At 48.7% G+C, this 22955-nt stretch overlaps 1 protein-coding gene across 1 annotated transcript in view; it reads left to right on the forward strand.

The window, feature by feature from the left end:
* LOC147730469 (cyclic nucleotide-binding domain-containing protein 2-like) overlaps positions 1 to 22955 on the forward strand; it is an 822009-nt gene that overhangs the window by 627357 nt on the left and 171697 nt on the right. The window contains 1 exon segment of the mRNA XM_086954071.1: positions 7535 to 7554. Within this exon segment, the coding sequence (XP_086810197.1) occupies positions 7535 to 7554 (20 nt within the window).

Genomic DNA, 22955 nt, shown 5'->3' on the forward strand with positions numbered 1-22955 from the left:
CGTATAAGAATCCCTTCCTCAACACCCCGGCAGAGACATAATCAGGGTATTTGTTTAACCAGGAAGTCATAGCCATGAGATCAACGGGAGTGGGCAATTGTACACAACGATCCCCTTCAGTCTTGTTTGGACCCTCCCCTACCTCCCGACCCGCTATTTTTTGACCTGCATGAACTCTCCGGGTGCGAGGAATTCCCACAACCCGCACACGCATGTTTGAACTTACATGTCCCTTGCGGTCTGGTACAGTTGCCTCTATTGAAGCCCCCAACAGACCCCCCGCTTTCCACCATTCCCGCCGGTTCTCGGCTGGTTATCACCACCGTCTCCTGCTCGAAAGGGCACTGCGGGCTGCTGGCGGGAAAACCCTGACCCATTCCCACCTGGCGAGGACGTCCTCGCCGCGCCAGGCAGGAGCTGCTTCTGCCAAGAAATCGAGTCGAGACAATCCCACGTCAGAGATGAATCATACTCTTTCGCTTTACGGAATTTCATGTCGTAACCCATCCATTCATTCCCCTCATATGTTTCATAAAAATCCATTATACGTGCCTGATAACAAGACAATTCGGGCAATACCTCGGGCTTTCGCTCGCCAATAATTGCAGTAAACATTGCAAAGGCCTTGGCCCAATTTGTTATTGTCTCATCCACCCTGAATCCCGCCATTTTGGCTCGCCAGACACTCGGGTGCCATAAATCTTTCTGAGTCTTAGCATACTCCATCTCGCGATGGTCAGTCAACAAAGAAAACATATTAACATACTTGTTTGCCCATATCAATTCTTTCGTGGCCAACGGGATATGTTGAACCACTCTCTCCCGTCTTGAGGGCAATGAGCCCTCCCCCGCCACTGGCAAAGCGAGCTTACCCGGTTCGGTCGTTGTTCCCGCCGTTTTCCCGATGCCAGCTGCCGGTCCTTCCGGGGTCACCTGTGGGGATACAAGAGGGAGATTCGCCTTCGCGGCATCTCGCGACTGCCGCAACTGCTGTATTAGTAACTTGGCCTCTTCGGCCGTGTCTCCGGGTGCCGTAGCACCCCCTGCTTTTTGGTTGAGCCATGCGGCCAACTGGGTGGCCAATTCGGGAGGCATGTCCTCGTCGTTGGTGGGCGTAACCACAACCGGAATCGGTTGACCCGCGTCTGGGGTTGGTACTGGGGCATTATCTGGTATGGCAGGGCTGACCGGGGGCACCTCAGGGACCGGAACCTCCCCTGCCGCCCTCCTCCTGACCCGTTTCCCCCTACCCTCAGGGACGACTCCCGGCAATGCCGGGCCTATTACCTTCTTCGGGTTACCAGGCTTGTTCATTGCGGCCAGTTGCTTCTTAATGCCCGCCATATCACGACCAAGCACTGGGACTTGACCGATGCTTCGTTCTATTCTCGTCATTCTGTTCACCAACATGCGAAGCACCTGGTCTGTCTCGGAACCCTTTCCTGCCTTCTTGAGGAAATATAAATTTTATGGTCAAGAAATGTTCCCTAACGTGTACCCCACCGTCCCCATGTACGAGCTTAAAGTGCATGTAACTTCCCTCCTGTGCCAGCTATGAAGACGCAAATACATTTGCGTCCAACGTTAACATGTCCTCTTTCAGATCCACCCCGAACGGGTTGAATATTCCGTTCCTAAGTATGCCATGCCAACGTCTTTTTGTGGTGTACTTTACACGTTTTTCAGCTCTGGCGAAGTAGGCCCTGAATTCTGCCATCGAGCCTTTTCCTGCCTTCTGACTCTGAATGCCTCAGCCTGGGCTGCCTCTGTACCCGTGACCTCTGCCTTACTCCCTGTGCGGCTAACGGCGCTTAGCTCAGCCTGCTGCCTGCCAAGACTGTATTCAACCTTCGAATTATCTGCTCCGCTCCTCAAAAATACATTCCTGCCTACTAGTTCAAGTAAACATCCTTCCAGCTGCAGAGCAAAGGGCCCGGCCTCACTGTCTCCGTGCAAGTAATTCATAGCTTCTGTTACCATGGTAGGCCCATGCCCCCTCGCATCTCATGCAGACACGTAGACGCTTATACACGCACTCACAGTCAGTATAGAATAGCCTCTGCCCAAGAGACCTTTCCCTCTAGATAATATGGTTCCCAAACATCAGATATCAGATATGATATAGGTACGAGTTGATCTGACATGCCAGACTTCTGTCTCTTTCCGCTAGTGTAAATGTCAAGTCCCCTGCACCCTCCAGCTTCACGTCAATCACACGTCATGCAGCTGCGCGCGCATCCAGACCTCAGATTTCTGCTGACATTGCAAGATTCTGCTATGTACCCACCCACTTGTGACACTTTCATGTGACGTTTCTAGCACACACCTCTATGTTCACGCCTAGTTCACGCCTTTTGATTACGTATTGCTAACACGTGTGTGCTTTTATCTTGTTTCTCTCAGCTGTTACGCCTACTGTATTGGTATCCATTATATGCTTTAAGTATAAAAGTTATGTCTTGTCAATAAAGTATGCTCTATCCCTTCCTGAACCCCAGTGGTGTCAGGAACACGATATCCGGTTCAAGAACCATTCCTTTTTAAGGAATAAAACCCCTAAGAACTCTAACACCACGGACTCTGCGTCTTTCTTTCCGATTGAGTTATTCTATTTTTAGTACTTACCTGCATAGAAATTAAGACGGTAATCAAATATTTACCACATTATTTTGGCGCCCGAACAGGGACCCCTCCCCCACCCCACGCACCGGTTGGTGCGTTGCAACCTTTGCCCCCTGCCAGAAGTCAAGATGGACAATTACGCGTACCCGCAGGATTTCCTGTATCTCCCTCAGGCCTACGGAGGTGACGGAGACTGCGATCAGCACCCAGACGAGGCGGTGAGGAGTGCGGAGGATCCCGACCAGAGCCTAGCCGAAAGAAGCAAGGTCCGAGGTGTCAAGAGGCCCACCAGTTTCCGAAGTATTCACGTGTCGAGTCGAGTCGAGTCGAGTCCGGTCCAGTCCAGTCGAGTTTTCCGAGGCCTTCTGTTCCGTGCTTCCCGGTGAGTACCATTGCTGGGGACGTATCTAGACGGGTGCATTATTATGTATCCGGTAAAGACGGGTTTGGGTACACAAACGCGGTCTGCACTGTTTTAGACAGTGTATCTGTACTGTTTAGCAGTATATCAGGCATTCAAGTTCTTGCACTGTTCTCGACAGTGTATCTGTGCTGTTTAGCAGTACATCTAGTATCAAGGGTAGTCATATGTGTTCAAAATGTTTTCATGTGATTAATGTCGTGGTATGAGTGACTGTTTGATGTACATTACTGTGTTTTTGTGTAACTAGCTGTGTTCAGAGTAAGTAACAAGTGTCGAGTATCCAGTACTAAGTAACAAGATGCCGTTTTTCAATAAATTAAGACAGATAGGAACTAGGAAAGGGATACTAGAGGAAGAAATTCCTATCCCCCCTAAGGACACTCCTGGAAATTTTATGTACCATAAGCATGGCTTAGATGCCATACTGTACCTAGATTTATGGGCCGATTATACCAAGCACCTAGAGGAGAGACACAGATGGCCCGTTACAGGAACATGGGATGCCGAGTGCATCATGAAGGTAGAAGAAGCGCTATGGAAAAAGAAAGCCAGACAATCTCAGAAAGACGCCATAGAATTTTGGCGTAAAGAATCACATAAACGTGCCGAAAAAGCACTCCGAAAAGAAGACAGACATAGAGAAGAGTCGGATAGAGTCCGAGAAAACGAATTAGTTAATGAGGGGATCCGAGTAAAAGCAGAACAAGTAGACCGCATGCGAAACAATCTTGTAAATGGCATGTACTTAGTGGCCGAGGGTTCACCTGAAGCCACTTCAGAAATACCGAAAGATCTGCCGCCACCATTGGTTCCTACTAAAGTAAGTCACAGGACCACCAAAGACATATTCCTTGCTTCCTATCTAGACGATGTAGCACCCGCTTACACCAATCCACGTGCCCACGTACCGCCTACTGACGGTGACGGATGTGGCAACCCGCCTCAAGACAATGTCCCGCCATTGCCGCAACAAAGTTCACCCGTTCGACAGCCTGCTCCACCTGCTCCTCCACCTCCACCACTTCCCACATCTAAGATTAATATACTAAATCCGTTTGCGCCTGATCCTAATAAGAGACAAGTTCAGGTACACATACAGACTCCACAGAGAAATAATGCTCAAGCCTCTGCCTCAGGAGGTGCGACAGGAGGTCTCCAGACCCCGCCATCAACACGCAGATTAAACATTAGGGACTTAATGAAGCAACGTACACCCCAATCACCAAGTTTTGACATGCTTAAAGAACCCCTTCCAATTTGCAGATACGATCCAGTACCCGGTAAAGACGATAGAATGTTGTTAGCATCACTACGCTTACGACAAGCTACAGATTACCTAGTATTATTCCCAGGGATGGCTGATCACCTAGATAGAATATATCATTTTGTCCAGACTGGGGAAGATCCTGAAAGTATTAAAGAGGCCCTGGCTCACCAAAAAGTTGATACTCAAGGTTGTATATTACGTTTCTTCATAAATTGCTTAATAAGAGACCGAGACAGGCCTGGAGCAGACAAGGAAGAGATGGAAGCACTAAACAGATGGGGTCAAAATATAGCCGAAGTAAACCATGATAAGCTGAATTGTATAGCAAGCATGTACAAGAAAATCAGAAAAGCAGTAATAGAAATACACGAAAAAGAAAAAGAAAATGACAGGAATAACTCCTCCGAGGAGGACGAACCTGAAGAACCAGAAACGACTAAAGAAATGATAGCGTATGTAGGTAAGGGAAATTACCTTAGGAAAGGCATTCGTCCAGAAAGCAAGAGAGTTTTTCTCTCTGGCATATCAAAACCAAGTTCTCCCGAATATCTGTTTCAAGTTACCGATAAAACTCTTCAAGAACAAATGGGGTACCATGTACTCAATTCTATGGATTAACAAGAACTAACCCGGTCAGCAGTACTATGGGCTGACAACCCTAGCACATACAATGATGATACAGTAGCACAGACATTTCTGAACCTTTCCCCAGACGAGCAGAAATTAGCCGGTGTGTACATGATTCAGCATCTCATCACGTTATACAGACAACAACATTCTGATCCAGGTCCCTTACCTGATACATTAGAAGCACTACTTATGAATAGATGGAGAGGCCTAAGTACCAAGTTAATTCAAATAATTCTAGAACAACGGCGCAGATATAACGCTTTCTTAGGCCCACAATATGTTTCAGCTCCGCCCCCAGAAAGAAAAATGTTTCATTTTGACAGGCAGAATCCTTTACGAGAAGTACACCCAGTTATGAATGCCGATCATGCCTTGGAACGTGTATTTGTGTACACACCTTTAACAAAGTTGGAATTGTTAGAAATGAAGAAACTAGTACCCTGTCACGATAAAGACCCTGCAGGTTTTCACCGAGAACTTAAAGACATGTTACTCATGGGAGATTACACGTATACAGATATCATGAAATTGTTAAAAGTACTGCTGCCCACTGGCATTTACGAGAAACTCAAGGAAAAGGAATGGGAGGTGGGAGATAAAAAGATTATTTGGACTGAAATAGAAGACGAGGAAAAAGGTCGTACTCCAGGGCTAGGCCTTGGGGACAAAGCTAAAGCATTACCAGGTTTAATAGTACAGGTCTTGCCAAGATTATTGACAACTAAAAAGGAAGACTGGGACGCAATCTCAGCCTGTAAACAGAAACACGATGAAGATACTAGTGACTTCTATTCAAGATTCGAGAAATGTTTCATTATTAATGTGGCCTAAAACCAGGTAGCGAGTCATACCCACATCTTTTTGTAACTAAACTAGTCGAGAATTCCCTGACATCAGTTAAGAACCGTGTATATAAAGTTGAAAGTACATGGCAAGCAAATACGCCATCCCAGATGTTACAAATGTTACAATACCACCAGAACAGAATTAGGGAAGAACAGGATCACGAACAGAGACGTATGAAAGACACGAAAATGAAAATGATAGTGGCCCAGTCGGTTCCAGCCGACGGTCAGAGGAAGGGTACGACCCAGACAGGTAATGCAGCAGCTCCTGTTAAAGGGACATGCAACTATTGCAAACAGCCAGGTCACTACGTACATGAATGTCCAGTCCTGAAACACAATATAGCAACAGGTAAAACTAAAGAAAGACCGCATCAGCCTAGACAAGACCAGGTCCAGCAACAGACTTCCCAGAATATCCAGCCTATGCATGCTCCACCACATACAGGACAGACCGCCGCGGGGTCACAGCCACAGCCACAGCCCATTGCCGCGACGCAGCAAGTTTCACGGCAGATGTGCCAGTATGCCCAATCTGATTATCCCGATTATCAGCGATACACATGAAACAGCCTAGAGAGGGAGGTTGGCTTGCCTCTTATTGAGATTCCTGTAGATCAAGAGGGTCCTTATGTACACAGTCAAGTATTGGGAAAAGACAGAAAATTTTTAATTGACACAGGGGCAAGCCGCACAACGATCAGCCATGATGAAGTCCCAGGGGCACCCCTCTCAGGCTCACAGAATGTTTCCCTTGGTTTTTCAGGACAGCCTATTGTAAATGAAGTATCGAAACCAGTTCCCCTAGCAGTAGGTCCATTATCACGCGTTACAGACTTGTTACTCACTAAATCATGTCCAGAAAACTTGTTAGGTATCAAAACATTGAAGGCTCTAGGAGCAGTGATATGTTGTTCTCCGGAGGGAGTTAGACTCTTCCTACGTGACTTTAAGGGTCACTATGTATTACGAGAGTTTGATGTCAGATTGAAAAATGTACTGAAACACCTGTGGGCACAAGGCCCAACCGATGTAGGTTGCATGCACATCACACCATACCGTGTTACACTCAAACCAGGAGTTGTTTTACCACGAATCAGACAATACAAGTTACCACCCGATGCTGTAGTGGCTTTGCTGGAAATCATTGAAGAGCTCATTGCCCAAGGAGTGGTCGTAGAAACCGACTCCAATATCTGTAATTCCCCTATCATTCCGATTCTCAAACGTACTGATCCCAATGCACCGCCAGTATACCGGCTGGTGATTGATTTACGAGAACTGAATAAATGCATTGTTCCACAGTATCCTGTGGTTCCCGACATCTCCTCCTTATTGACTGCTATTGATTCAGAAGCGACGTTCTTTACTGTAATTGACCTCAAGAACGCCTTCTTCAGTGTACCCATTGACCCAGAGAGCCAATATCTCTTCGGATTCAGTTTAAATGGACGAAGTTTCAAATTTTCACGCGCACCTCAAGGATTCACAGAAAGCCCCAGCATCTATAGCCAAGCACTGAAAAGACAACTTGACTGTATCCAAATGCCAGTTAACACTGCCTTACTACAGTACGTCGATGATCTGCTGATCACCGCACGAAGTGAACCCGAATGTGAACAAGCATCACTGACAGTTTTACATTTTCTGGCCGACAAGGGACACAAGGTGTCTCCTTCGAAGCTACAATTCTGTGTTCAGCAAGTTGTGTACTTGGGTCACTTGCTGTCCAAAGTGGGGAGACAGCTCACTCCTGACCGCATCCAGTTAATTGTAAACATGCCACAACCCCAGACACAAAAGAAAGTGCGGGCCTTTATAGGCCTCACCTCGTACTGCAGACAATGGATTCCTCAATATGCATTTCTAGCTAAACCACTCATTCAGTTGACAACACAGGAGGCAGCGACTTCGACTGCCCTTCCTTGGACTCAGGAACATACACAGGCTTTTGAGGAATTAAAGAAAGCTTTATGTCAAGCACCAGTTTTAGCGACACCATGTTACAGCAAACCTTTTACACTTTTTGTTACAGAACGTGATGGTACAGCGTTGTCTGTCCTCACTCAAGATCAAGCAGGTTCACATAAGCCTTGTGCTTATTTTTCAAGTACATTGGATTCAGTAGCCCAGGCTCTGCCTGCGTGCTTAAAATCAGTGGCAGCGACAGCCCTAGCAATCAGACAGAGCGACTCAATTGTATTAGGACATCCATTGACAGTACAAGTTCCACATTCTGTAGAGGTCCTTCTAAACCGAACACAGACTCAACACCTGACTATAGCACGACTGACAGGTTATGAATTGACGCTATTCCAGCCACACATAGAAATCAGACGCTGTAACATTCTAAATCCTGCAACATTGTTACCTTCGATTATAACAGATTCAGTCCAGCATGATTGTATAGAAATCATTAATGCAGTAACAAAGCCCCGACGAGACTTAACAGATGTTCCACTGACAAATCCAGACCTGACACTTTACGTGGATGGTTCATGTATGAGAACAAGCACAGGAGAATTAGTGGCCGCGTATGCAGTGACCACTGAAACTGAAGTCAAAGAAACACATCGTATTGATACACTGTCCGCTCAAGCAGCAGAGCTTATCGCTCTGACCCGAGCCTGTATACTAGCCAAGAACAGAAATGTTAACATATACACAGATTCACGTTATGCTTTCGGAGTCGTACACGACTTCGGAGCGTTATGGCAAGAACGAGGTTTCTTGACCTCTCACGGTGCCAAGATCCAACAAGGTCCCCTTATTCAAGCACTGTTAGAAGCAATACATCTGCCTTCAGGCATTTCCATCATGAAGTGTAAAGCACATACTAAAGTTACAGACTCCATTTCCCAGGGTAACGACCTGGCAGACCAAACAGCAAAACATACAGCATTGACTCACACCCAGACAACGGATGTAACAAAGATCATAGTGCCGACACATTGTATGACAGTTAGGGATCCCACACTAGATGTAATCGATATTCAGACACATGCTACTCCAGATGAAATCAAGAAATGGACTGAACTAGGAGGGATCCAGACAGATCAGGGATGGATGACGAAGGGAAAATCTACATGGTTTCTCCCCGACTCTATAGTTCAAATCATAATAAATACAGCACATAGTCCAGCACACCTAGGGGAAAAAGCTATGTTAGACAGTTTACAGAATCTCTGGTACAACAAACATTTACGAGCAGCAGCAAAACAGAAAGTGCGTACTTGCATGATCTGTTGTCAGTTCAATCCAGGTAAAAGCGTCCCTGTAGAGCAAGGTGGATTTCATCCTCCCGATCACCCTTTTGAAGTCCTCCAGATGGATTATATCCAGATGGACCGTTGTCGAGGATTCAAGTACGTCCTCGTAGTTGTTTGTGCACTTTCCCGTTGGACCGAAGCATATCCAGTCCCAGATTACACTGCCCCGACCACTGCCAAGCAGCTGGTTCGAGAATTCTTCCCACGGTACGGCTTGCCTCGTATCGTGTACTCAGATAACGGACAGCCATTCTCATCCGAGCTCATGAAGCAGGTTTCACTTCTGCTAGGATATCAGTGGAAATTCCATTGCGTCCGACATCCCGAGGCAGCTGGCCTTGTAGAAAGGCATAACCAGACACTGAAAACACGTCTTGCGAAAATATGTAAAGAGAAAGGGGTCGACTGGATAGTCGCCCTGCCAGTTGCACTGTTCTATATGAGAATGGTCCCCCATTCGAGATCAGGACTATCCCCGTATGAGGTGGTCTTTGGCCGACCACCAAATATGTGGGGGACGCCCATGCCTAAGAAAATAACCGATGTTGACTGTAATATGCTGACAGATTACCTTGCCTCCTTGATGTCTGCACTCCAATCATGTCGTTCACAGGTTGCCGCAGCCTTTCCCGACAACACTGATGTGAAGCCACACGATGTCCGTCCTGGTGATACAGTCTTGATACGAAATTTCGACAGGAGGAGTCCGCTGGAGCCCCGTTGGCAGGATCCGAAGCTCGTCCTTCTGACCACGAGGACTGCAATTAAAGTTGAGGGCCGAAAGGGGTGGATCCATACGAGTCATATTAAAAAATGTAATGAACTGTTGCCAGAAACTGACTCTTCCACCCCCTCAAAGGACTGCCCCGATTCTAGTGACTTTAAAGTTCCCAAGAGAGAGAAAACTCCACAAGAGGAGTATAAAACCAAATTGCGGTCTAGCAAGTCAGACAGTTTAATTGTTTAAGTCCTCCCCTAGGTGAATCGGTTAAATTAGTTTCTGACATGTATCCCCTAGACCGAGATAGAGAGAGAGAGAGACAACTCAAGAAACGTGCATATTGTAAATCACTTCGTAGTCACTGTATAGTGACATTATTGGTTATGTTTTTTCTAAGCCTTTTGATTATTGCTGCCAGTATATTGCTGCATATATATTACCCTATCTTCAAGCGTGAACAATCTGCTTACAATGTCACTGCCGAACATTCTTTTAGCGAATTACCCCCACACGAGTTATCTTACAGACTTGCGCTGCGCAACAACACATTCATTAGTATGTTACATCACTCCCATCAGACTAATAATGCTACAAACTGTAGGATATGTGGCCGACTCCCTCCCTATCAGAAATACAAGGGAGTTCTGCCTCTCTTTCCATACCCGTTCACTCACAATGGCTCATGTGGAGCATGGTTTAGATTAATTAATTCCTTAGATCCTGATATTGCTGTTTTCGAAGGAAATTCGGTTTGGGGAAACCTGAACTTAGTTCTGCTTAACGCCTGTTATCCCGACAAGAAGGGACTTCCCACTAGGATAGGAACTGATCTAGAAAATGAAGTATATGGATTAGGTAATTATACAATTAACCTCATGATCCTTACTGTTGAATCCGAAACTGCACCAGTTTTGCCTGCTATGTCAGTATTACCAGTCACAGGTGACTTATGTGTCAGAAAGAAGGGTTCAGTACACTTAGGTCATAGTAAATGTACTACTGTGGTCGAATTCAGTGATCAAGGCAAGTCTTCATTTAGAGCTACTCGTCATTCCTACTTTGTTTGTGGCCATACCGCATACATACGCTTACCTCCAGATTGGGATGGTACCTGTTACATTGCATTCCTTCTGCCACCCGTTTTCCTAGCCCCTCCTGATTATCACAGAAATACAAATCTAGTAAAGAATAGACTCCGAAGAGATCTCCCGATTGTCGACTATACTGAAACGGCATGGGAGCAATACACAGACTTCAATAAAGGTTTCTTCCCCTACTTAGGTACTGTCTTTAATAGTAAACTGATACGAAAATTAACTAGAACCCTCGAAGCAGTAGTGAATGAAACTACCTCCGCTCTAGGCAACTTAACAGAGGAGCAATCTGCCATGCGGGTTGTTGTTCTTCAAAATCGTCTTGTTATTGACGTCATCCTAGCAGATAGGGGCGGAGCCTGTAAGGTCATCGGGTCGAGTTGCTGTGTTTTCATTCCAGAAAACGAGCACACAGTATATAAGGCTATCACACGTCTTCATAAAATTGCAAGTTTGATACATCAGAATCCAGGCACCTGGACTTGGTCCGGTTGGTTCTGGACAACGTTGACCGCTTGGGGATGGAAGATCCTATCCTTCCTAGGCATTGCCCTTCTCATAGTATTCAGTTGCTGCCTGTGCCTACAATGTGGGCCAGCGATTTGTGGTCTGTGTGCCACATCATGTATTCCGCATTCAAGTTTTCACTCAAAACGCGAAAAGAAGAAAGAAGAGCAAATGATGTTACACGAACAGACTGATCGATTCATGAGGATCGATATATCATGAAGGGTCCGTAGGGAACAAGGAGGGAATGAGGAAATATAAATTTTATGGTCAAGAAATGTTCCCTAACGTGTACCCCACCGTCTCCATGTACGAGCTTAAAGTGCATGTAACTTCCCTCCTGTGCCAGCTATGAAGACGCAAATACATTTGCGTCCAACGTTAACATGTCCTCTTTCAGATCCACCCCGAACGGGTTGAATATTCCGTTCCTAAGTATGCCATGCCAACGTCTTTTTGTGGTGTACTTTACACGTTTTTCAGCTCTGGCGAAGTAGGCCCTGAATTCTGCCATCGAGCCTTTTCCTGCCTTCTGACTCTGAATGCCTCAGCCTGGGCTGCCTCTGTACCCGTGACCTCTGCCTTACTCCCTGTGCGGCTAACGGCGCTTAGCTCAGCCTGCTGCCTGCCAAGACTGTATTCAACCTTCGAATTATCTGCTCCGCTCCTCAAAAATACATTCCTGCCTACTAGTTCAAGTAAACATCCTTCCAGCTGCAGAGCAAAGGGCCCGGCCTCACTGTCTCCGTGCAAGTAATTCATAGCTTCTGTTACCATGGTAGGCCCATGCCCCCTCGCATCTCATGCAGACACGTAGACGCTTATACACGCACTCACAGTCAGTATAGAATAGCCTCTGCCCAAGAGACCTTTCCCTCTAGATAATATGGTTCCCAAACATTAGATATCAGATATGATATAGGTACGAGTTGATCTGACATGCCAGACTTCTGTCTCTTTCCGCTAGTGTAAATGTCAAGTCCCCTGCACCCTCCAGCTTCACGTCAATCACACGTCATGCAGCTGCGCGCGCATCCAGACCTCAGATTTCTGCTGACATTGCAAGATTCTGCTATGTACCCACCCACTTGTGACACTTTCATGTGACGTTTCTAGCACACACCTCTATGTTCACGCCTAGTTCACGCCTTTTGATTACGTATTGCTAACACGTGTGTGCTTTTATCTTGTTTCTCTCAGCTGTTACGCCTACTGTATTGGTATCCATTATATGCTTTAAGTATAAAAGTTATGTCTTGTCAATAAAGTATGCTCTATCCCTTCCTGAACCCCAGTGGTGTCAGGAACACGATATCCGGTTCAAGAACCATTCCTTTTTAAGGAATAAAACCCCTAAGAACTCTAACACCACGGACTCTGCGTCTTTCTTTCCGATTGAGTTATTCTATTTTTAGTACTTACCTGCATAGAAATTAAGACGGTAATTAAATATTTACCACATTCTTGCCAGACATCGTTTTCGAATATTCGCTCCGAGTCGCTCAACACAAGTCAAGTCAAGTCAAGTCATAGAATTTGTATAGCGCACTACATACCCAGAGGGTTTCAAGGCGCTTGGGAGGGGGAGGAGGATTACTTGTCAAATATCCACGTTTTAAGTTGCTTTCTGAACGCTAGGTGGTTCTGGGTAAGGCGAAGGTAAGCGGGAGTGAGTTCCAAGTTTTAGCAGCCAGGTATGAGAAGGATCTGCCTCCCAAGGTGGTCTTGTTGATGCGAGGTACAATGGCGAGGGCTTGGCTGGAAGAGCGTAGTTGGCGGGAGGGGGTGTAGAAGGACAGTCGTGAGTTGAGGCAATCTGGTCCGATGTCGTAGAGTGATTTGTGTGCGTGGGTAAGTAGTCGGAAAGTGATCCTCTTATTGACGGGAAGCCAGTGGAGGTCTTTAAGGTGACCAGATATGTGTTCGTTGCGTGGGATGTCTAATATGAGCCTGGCTGAGGCGTTTTGGATTCGTTGGAGTTTCTTCTGGAGTTTGGCGGTAGTACCCGCGTAGAGGGTGTTTCCGTAGTCCATTCGGCTCGTGACCAGAGCGTGGGTGACTGTTTTCCTTGTTTCGGAGGGGATCCAGCGAAATGTTTTTCTGAGCATGCGAAGAATGTTGAAGCAGGAAGAGGATACGGCGCTGACTTGTCTGTTCATTGAGAGTGAAGAATCCAGGATGACGCCTAGGTTCCGTGCGTGGTCTGTCGGGATGGGTGCTTTTCCGAGGGCTTCCGGCCACCAGGAGTCGTCCCATGCAGAGGGGGATGAACCTAAGATGAGGACTTCTGTTTTGTCTGAGTTCAGTTTCAGACGGCTTTGTTTCATCCATTCGGCAACTTCTTTCATTCCTTCGTGTAGGTTAGTTTTGGCGGTGCTGGGGTCATTGGTGAGAGAGAGGATCAGTTGAGTGTCGTCCGCGTAAGAGATGATGTTGAGGTTGTGTTGGCGTGCGATGGCCGTGAGGGGGCTCATGTATACGTTGAAGAGGGTGGGACTGAGTGAGGATCCTTGTGGTACGCCGCAGATGACTTCAGAGGCTTCGGACTTTAATGGAGAAAGGCGGACTCTCTGGGTTCTTCCAGTGAGGAACGAGGTGATCCATTCAAGTGCTTTTCCTTGGATTCCGATGTTATTGAGGCGTTGTAGAAGGGTGCTGTGGCAGACTGTGTCGAAGACAGCGGAGAGGTCGAGGAGGATGAGGGCGACTGTGTCTCCATTGTCCAGTAGAGTTCGAATGTCGTCTGTTGCTGCGATGAGGGCGGTTTCAGTGCTGTGTTTTGCTCGGAAGCCAGATTGTGAGGGGTCGAGGGATTTGTTGGCTTCGAGGAAGGCGGCGAGCTGGTTGTTGACAGCTTTCTCGATGACTTTGGCCGGGAATGGAAGAAGCGAGATGGGGCTGTAATTTTTGAGTTCGGTGGGGTCCGCTGTTGGTTTTTTCAGAAGGGCGGTGAGTTCAGCGTGTTTCCAGTCCTCCGGGAAGGTGGCGGAGTTGAAGGAGCAGTTGATGACGTCTCGGAGGTGTGGTGCTATGACGGAGTCTGCTTTGTTGAAGATGTGGTGAGGGCAAGGGTCTGTGGGGGATCCTGAGTGGATAGAGTTCATCAGGCGGATGGTGTCCTCAGTGGAGATTGGGTTCCAGTTGTTAAGGGTGTTCAAGGGGGGAAGATGAACAGCAGATGGTAGGGTGGGTTGGTTTCCGGGTTGGTTGTCAAAGCTGTTGTGGATGTCTGCAATCTTGTTGTGGAAAAATGAGGCCAGGGAATCGCAGAGGGTTTGAGAGGGGGTGATGTCGTTGGAGTTGGCCGAGGGATTGGAAAATTCCTTGACGATGTTGAAAAGTTCCTTGCTGTTGTGGGCGTTGTTGTCAAGTCGATCCTTGAATGCTGTTTTCTTGGCTTTTCGGATCATTTGGTGGTGAGTGCGGGAGGCGTTTTTGAAGGCGTCCTTGGTGCTGGTGGTTGGGTCTTTTTTCCAGGCCTTTTCAAGGGAGCGGCAGAGTTTCTTGGACTTCTTGAGATCATCGTTGAACCATGAGGCTTTCTTGCTGCCAGGTTTGCTTTGACGTTTTTTCAGTGGTGCTAAGGTGTCGGCGGTGTTGGATAACCATAGGGTGAGGTTGGCGGCGGCTTCGTTAGCATTAGAAGAGAGGGCTGGGGAGTTTCGAAGGAGCGATGCGGAGATTTGGTCCGTGGTGATTTTGTTCCAGTTTCTTTGCAAGGTAGGTTGGAGGTGGATGTTGGGTTTTGGTTTGTTGTAGGTGAAGTGAACGCAGCTGTGGTCAGTCCAGAGGAGGTCCGTGGTGTGGCTGAAGGAGACATGATTGCTGGATGTGAAGATGGGGTCGAGTGTGTGACCTGCGATGTGGGTGGGGGAAGTGACTAGTTGTTTAAGTCCGAGGTTGGCGAGGTTGTCCACGAGGGTGGCGGTGTTGCGGTCGTTGATTTTTTCAAGGTGAAAGTTGAGGTCTCCCAGAAGAATATAGTCTGTGGAGGGGAGCGCGTGTGGAGTGATGAAGTCCGTGATGTCCTCGCTGAATTTTGCGCGGGGTCCTGGTGGTCTGTAGAGGAGAGTGCCTCTGAGTGTGGTTTTGGGGTCGATGTGGATCTGGAAGTGAAGGTGTTCGGAGTTGGCGAGGTTGGCGTCAGAACTGGTTGAGATGCGGATTGATTTCTTATGGACGATAGCGATTCCTCCTCCTGTGTGGCTGGTACGGTCTTTGCGAGTGATCTTATAGTCTTCAGGGATGGCAATGGTGATGTCTGGTGCGGAGGAAGCGTTCATCCATGTTTCCGTTAGGAAGGCGATGTCTGGAGAGATGGTGTCTAGTAGATTCCATAGGTCAATGGCGTGTCTGTGGACTGAGCGGGTGTTGAGAAGGATGCATTGTAGGTGGTTGGGGCCGGGAGTCAGTGATGTGGTCGTGGTGGAGATGTTGTCGGTGCCGGAGAATTTGCAGGAGTGGCAAGAGAAAGGTCCATGAGTGTGTCCAGGAGTGGCTTGGACGCAGTTGGGGGCGCGACCGGGATTAAGGGCTAGGAGGGTGGCGGCATCGTAGGTAAGGCGGGAGTGCTGGGGATCGCGAGGGGCAGGGGGTATGGCGCTGGGCGCGGGCTTGGCGCGGACGGGCGTAGACGGGCTTACCTTTGGCGCACCTTCGGCGCGGATTGGGCGCGAACGCTGCGCGTGGACGCTGCGCGCGGGAACTCCTGTCATATATGGAGAGAGGAGGGGGAGGGGCGAGGGCGTCTCAGCTGGGAGGTGGGGCGGGCACACGAGGACAACAACAACAACACTTAAAATGGAGGCGGAGGGGGGAGCACAGCGGAGCGCTACACTTTAGACGCGCTAAACAGAATGAAATCACCAAAACAATGATAAAAACTGTGAAAACAGTGAAATTAGGCAAAGCGGCAGGCAGCAGGCAATTCTAATCGGCAGAGGCACAGGCAGAGCAGCGCTACGATACCAGAACCAGCAGGGGACGCTGGGAGCGACCACTCGGCTCGAAGAGAGGAGTGAGTCACAGCGCGCTGAGGGGGAGAAGCGCTATTTCAGTACAGTGGGAGGGCGTCTCAGCTGGGAGGCGGGGCGGGCACACGAGGACAACAACAACAACACTTAAAATGGAGGCGGAGGGGGGAGCACAGCGGAGCGCTACACTTTAGACGCGCTAAACAGAATGAAATCACCAAAACAATGATAAAAACAGTGAAAACAGTGAAATTAGGCAAAGCGGCAGGCAGCAGGCAATTCTAATCGGCAGAGGCACAGGCATCTGTGCTGGATCCTTCGCCTCGAAGTCACTGAAAGAGAAACACAAGAATTACAAGTTCTCAAAATTGCTCCTTGTTCCGACGAGGGCTCACGTGCAACGAGTGGGTGCAGCTTCCAAGCACAGGAACAAGAGGATGCTTCTTCGGATTCCCGCTCTCTTTATTCCTCTTCGGGAGGGTGTGAACCCTCCGCCGGTACGCCTACTGGGCGTGGCCATCGGTGTAGGTGTCTAGGACAACCCCTCTTGGGCGGGAAAAGGCGCGCCCCGGCTACGCCGCTTCGGGCATACCAGCCGAGACACGCCCCCCGCCCAAAATGGTTTCCCGGGAGGATCGGGGCCCCCAACCATACGTTCGGGGGGACCGAGTGGTCGCCCCTTTCCACTCTGGTTCTTCGTTTTGATCCACACTGATTTTGAGCACTTTTGTAATGGTGTGGAGAAACCTCTCAACATCTCCATTAGCCTGAGGCCACCTTGGTGTAATGTGCTGATGTGATGGTTGGTTATTGGCAGAATTCACTGTTGTCCTCCACCTTGGGTGCTCCAACACGGGTGCAAAACGTTGTCCAGGTTCCACCCTAAACCACTCTATGCCCACTGTGACAGACTTGTGCAAAATGGTTGTTTTTGCCACACCTTGCCTTGTGCTAGGCATTGTTACTCAGGGTGTGATTCCCGCCCACAATAATCTCACATGGGTGTTTTGTGGATTTGGCCTAGATGGTCATGCCAGGTCATGCCTTTCGCACCTGGTCCATGGATTTGGTCTTCACACAGGCTATTTATACAGGGGTCGGTGAAATAGCAACTTCTGCGAGTGCTTCTCATATTCGCTTTGCTCAACTGTGGGACAGCTGGTGAGCTCACTCGAGCATGAGCCCATCTTCCAGTGTCATTTCAGGCTCTCTCTGGATGAAGAGTCATATCACACCTGATTTGAGGCATTGGATGATTTGCTGCGTACCATGTTCCGAGGAAGACATCTTGTGTACAAGTACTTTTCATCTTGAGAAATTGCACGTCAAACCCACTTATGAATTTGTCATCTTGCTGGCGGTCTTGCCAGAGCTTCAATCTTTCAAAGTTGGAGCTGATCTGGGGGTCAAAATGCATGTAGAGCGCAGCAACTGCTGCATCATAGTTGTCCTCCTCACCGGTGTTTGGCAAGTTTTCTAATAGTTTGAGCACTTCTTCCCTGGCATAGTGCAGCAGCAGGGATCACTTTACAACAGGGTCTGTCTCCGGTGTGGCATGAAAATAGTTGGTTAGCCGGCTAAGCGACATCTTCCAGCTTACTGCGGTGGGTGCAGCAACCTATGGGCTCACTAAAAGGCAGCGGGGTGCTGGATATAAGGTAAGTGGGTGTTTCCGCAGCATGTGCGGTGGGTGGCTTGGGCCCAGCTCCATTGGCAGATGTGGCTGCAGAGTGTCCTGGCGGAGTTTTGTGACATGGAAGTCTTGTAGGGCTTGTGCTATAACAGGTGCTCTTTTCTAAAGCCCTGCCTCACAGTGTTCTGAGTTCTGGGGTGCTCACCGGTATTTGTTGAATGCTATGAGGTGAGATGCAGGCTGTGCTAGGTGCGTACACTTCAAGCAAGATGCACGTTCTAGGGTCTCCGCCTTTGAGGAGCTGTTTTGTCTATGCAGGATGCGTGTGTGCCCTGCACATGGCACGTGGCAGGGCTGCTTCTCATTAGCAGGTAATAGTCTATTATCCTCTGCAGCTAGTCTTCCCACTGTACATCGGGCCAGCTGGGAGGTAGTGTGGTGGATCACAGTATCAAAGAAGGAGTCACATAAGCTGAGTTCTTCAGTTGGGCGCCCTAGAGGAACGACTGCCCTCGTGAGGTGACAGCACTGCAGGGGTGCACACTGGTGCCACAAGTCTTCTGGGACAAGGACTTCACAGCATAGATTCCTCGTCGCCAGTGTGGTGCTAGCGGTCTGGTGAGGTTGATAGGTTGATAGGTGTTGTGTGTGGTGCAGCAGCTGGACAAACATAACAGACACAAGCAGTTACTTTTCGAACTCCGCCCGAGCGGCAGGACGCCCATTTATTTAAACCTGAATTACAAACTATATATCTGTTTCGGTGCCTACACATATAAACATATACATGTGACGCAGCAATCAAGAGCATATTTTGAATTTGAAAAGTACAAGGCATTCTTTTGATAGTTTCATTTCAGAAATTAACAGGCTACATACCCATATTTTGAAATATACAGTAGTCCCTACGCATTTAATTCTGTCTTCTAAGAAGATGGCAGCCACCTTTACACATAATTAAAGAGCATGCTTTGTCTGGCCAGTTTTCTTTCTGTGTCAGCTTTCCCTTTTATGCTGAACTACTTCACCTATTGGTGCTGCTTCTTCCGATGGGGGTTTAGATTTAATGAGGATAAATCATGTCACCCAAGATGACTGATGCCCCAGCCACCGAGCAGATGTATGATGGATCGATCCAAACTGTGATTGAGACTCAAGCAAAGCAATAGCTGAAGAGGGCTGACCGAAAGCCTCTTTATCTATGTGTTATTGTTTATATATTGCTAAATGTCTTATTGAAAAAAAAAACTGGGGATCTGGGGAGAGCAGCAAATCAGATGCTAGCCGAGACCGAAAAATCTAAGTGTGGCTAAAATGCAAATGCTCCCAAACATGGATATTCAGCATCATTCGTGACTAAAGCAGAGAGCACACTCTATTTAAACTCAGCCAACAAGGACTGAATACCCTTAATGGAAATGCATTCTACAAAATTCCTTCAACTGAGAACACGTGTCTGTGCCCTCTAATGTATTGCTGATATCCTTATTTTATGCAGTTTTATAGCACCGTGTTGAAAAGCTGTCTTTTATTGAATCTTTTGGATCAGTCCATGTTTTCTAAAACATGATGTAAACATTTTACAGAGATGCAATAAATAGATGTGCAGTCAAACCGATGGGTATGGGTTTGTTTCCTTGGCATAGATGTTTTTGTTACACTTGGAATTGGACCTGTTTGGATCCCCATTGAGCATATATACAGATCAAAATGTTCTTATCTCGTTTTCCTAATGGTTCATCTTTTAACGTCTAGTACCAAATGTGCCGCTCGCATTCGTAGCCTTGGGTGTTGTTGTGACTCTGCCTGCCTGGAACTGCCTTTTGTCTAATGAGAACTTCTGCTGACTTTGGGGCTGAATTCTGGCTAAAACCTTCAGGGCGCGTGACCAGCAGTCTTTGCGGCTCGTCATCTCCCGCAGCTGGGGCCTCTTCCCGCCCCCGCCTCCCCGCAGTACTTAACGACTCGCAGCCCCTGCTCTGCGGGAGCTGCTCGCAGTCCTAGCCTTGGGTGTTGTTGTGACTCTGCCTGCCTGGAACTGCCTTTTGTCTAATTGAACTTCTGCTGACTTTGGGGCTGAATTCTGGCTAAAACCTTCAGGCCGCGGGACTGCGAGGACTAGCAGTCTTTGCGGCTCGTCCTCTGCCGCAGCTGGGGCCTCTTCACGCCCACCTCCCCGCAGTACTTAATGACTTGCGGCCCCCGCTCCACGGGGGGGCGCTCGCAGCGTTGCCTTGGGTGTTGTTGTGACTCTGCCTGCCTGGAACTGCCAATGCCTAATTGGAACTTCTGCCGACTTCGTGGCTGAATTCTAGCTAAAACCTTCAGGGCGCGGGACTGCGAGGACCAGCAGGCTTTGCGGCTCGTCATCTGCTGCAGCTGGGAATCATGTGGGACCAGGCAATTGTGCACCCCGGGACTCTTTTTGCTAACCAGCTAACGGCTGACAAAACTCGCTCGAGTAATACTCGCCTACCGAGTGTCACCAAGTCATTGCCCCCCAGGTGTACTATGATTACAGATGGCGGTGACCTCTGCCGCCCTAAGAGACCCTCAATAAAAGATTCGAACTGGTCAATACAGAGCCCACCCCTTCCGTGGAAGGCCACTCTGTACCCGTATTCCCCAGCTGCGTGAGTCACGTCACCTGCTTTGAATACGTCCCCGGCCCGCCTCACGTATGAGTGGCCCACGAACCACACCACTCTCTCCTCAGCAGGTGATCTCTGACCGCTGGTCCCCTGGTGCTGGGTCGACTGCCAATTCCGCCCCGCATGACATGCTTGCGAAACTGTAAATCAAACAGAAGACAAGAAGCGGGAGTGCATGTAACTTGACTTCACAACATGTGCAATCGCACATACCTTTTAAAACAATTTGAGGACCATCGTCCTAACTGTTTCACCTCTTCCGCACTCTGACCCCTGGCTGTAGCCTCAGTAGCAGCCCCTATCCTAAAGGAGTGGGTCCCAAAATTGCACGGGTCCATGCCCGCCGCCGCGATTGTCAGTGCTAGCACCCTCTGGAACTGAAACCTCGTCAGTGGGGTGGCATCCATGTGCCTCAGCAAACTCCCCCCCATGTATCCGCCCTCAGTGCCAAGTATTCCTCAATGCACTTGATCGGGCACGCGGGGGACCCTCGCATGCGTTGGACAACAACACTGTTTCCCATAGCTCCCTGGTCAGTCTTGGACCTAGCTATTGTGACTACCATCGAATCACCCCTAATTAGGATGTAATCCCTGCACAATTCTCCCTCCACATCTTTCTTATTCTTTGCGACCAGTTCGCTCACCCGCATAGCCCCATGGAATGCTAATGCGAAAGCTGCCCGGAACAGAACAGCTTCGAATTGGGAGGAGCATGTCGTGGGTAGTTTCGCCATAAGTAGGGACAACCTTTCTAAGCCAATCGGGCGCCTCTCGTCTTGCTTTCGACCCTCGAGGCGCTGCCAACCGCGCAGGGCTTTTCTTGCCAAAAAGGAAGCTGTTGGGTCTTTGATGCCATGCACCTGCGCCATGAATGAAATGGCCGCCCTGTGTCTATTGCCGTTGCCGCTGATCGGCCTTCCCTGTGCAGTGCTACCAGGAACCCTAGGAAGGAATCCTCCTGACCCCAGTTCTGATTCCCTGTCGGACCCAAAAATGCACAATAGGAACGAAACGCTCCTTCGTATGCCTTCCTTGTCCTGGGGGCTAAGCTTGCTGCCACGAGGTCTTGTAATCCGGGGCACCGAGTAGCCAGAGTGCTTCGGGGAATGGTGCCGCCGCTAGGTCCACTGTAGGTAGATACCCCCTGAACGCCTGCATATGTGAACGAGAGAGTGCATCAGCCGCATGATTCAGTACACCCGGCACATGTTTCGCCCTGAACTGTACATTCAGTCTCATGCAAAGCAGCACAATTTCCTTCAACAATCTCAAGATCCATTTGTAGCGTGCTGCCTGATTGTTAATGCATTCGACAACCGTCATATTATCAGACCAAAATACCACAGAGCGGTCTCTGAACTCGTCCGGCCATGCCATCAGAGCAACAAAAATAGGGAATAGCTCGAGGAACCCTATGTTACCTGTGAGACCGCTGGCGTACCGCTACGTCGGCCACGCTTGCGCCGACCATCGATTACCAAAGATGGCGCCGAATCCCACGCTCCCCGCCGAGTCAGTCCACAAACCCAGCTCGTCCGAAGACGCTGGCGGCTTGTTCCACACTACTCGACCGTTGAAGTCTGCCAGAAATGCCAACCAGATGCGCATATCCTGGCGAACCTCTGCAGACAGTCTCGTGCGGTGGGGTCCTTCTTTGAGACCAACCATAGCTTGTGCAATACAGCGTGAAAAGGGGCGGGCCATTGGTATCACTCTCAAGGCAAAGTTAAGCTGACCCACTGCTTGTTGTAGCTGATGCAGGGTCACCTTCTCTCTACTAAGGCACAGTTCCAGGGAAGCCCTAAATTTGGCTACCTTTCCCACCGGCAAACGGAAACATCCCTCCACAGAATCGAGCTCAATTCCCAGAAACTCGAGTGAAGTAGATGGTCCGACCGTCTTACCTGGTGCCAATGGCACTCCGAACTCCCTCATGAGGACGCAAAAGTCCTGTAGCGCCCGCGCACATTCCGTGTCGCCGGGAGCTCCCAAGAACAGAAAGTCATCTAGGTAATGCATAACATGCCTATGCCCTGTGGCCTCGGTGAATGCCCACTCTAAAAAACAGCTGAATTTTTCAAAATAAGCACAAGAAATGGAGCAACCCATCGGCATGCATTTATCCATGTAATAACGTCCTTGGAACGCAAAACCTAGCAAACGCTGATCTTGTGGGTGTACCGGAGCAACCGGAACGCTGATTCGATATCTGATTTCGCCATCCGCGCTCCGGGGCCCAGGCGATTTAACATGGTGACGGCATCATCGAATGATGCGTACCGCACCGAACATACTTCCGGGTCAATTGCATCGTTTA

This window comes from Lissotriton vulgaris, chromosome 2_1, assembly GCF_964263255.1.
Source record: "Lissotriton vulgaris chromosome 2_1, aLisVul1.2, whole genome shotgun sequence".
NCBI classification, from domain to species: Eukaryota; Metazoa; Chordata; class Amphibia; order Caudata; family Salamandridae; genus Lissotriton; species Lissotriton vulgaris.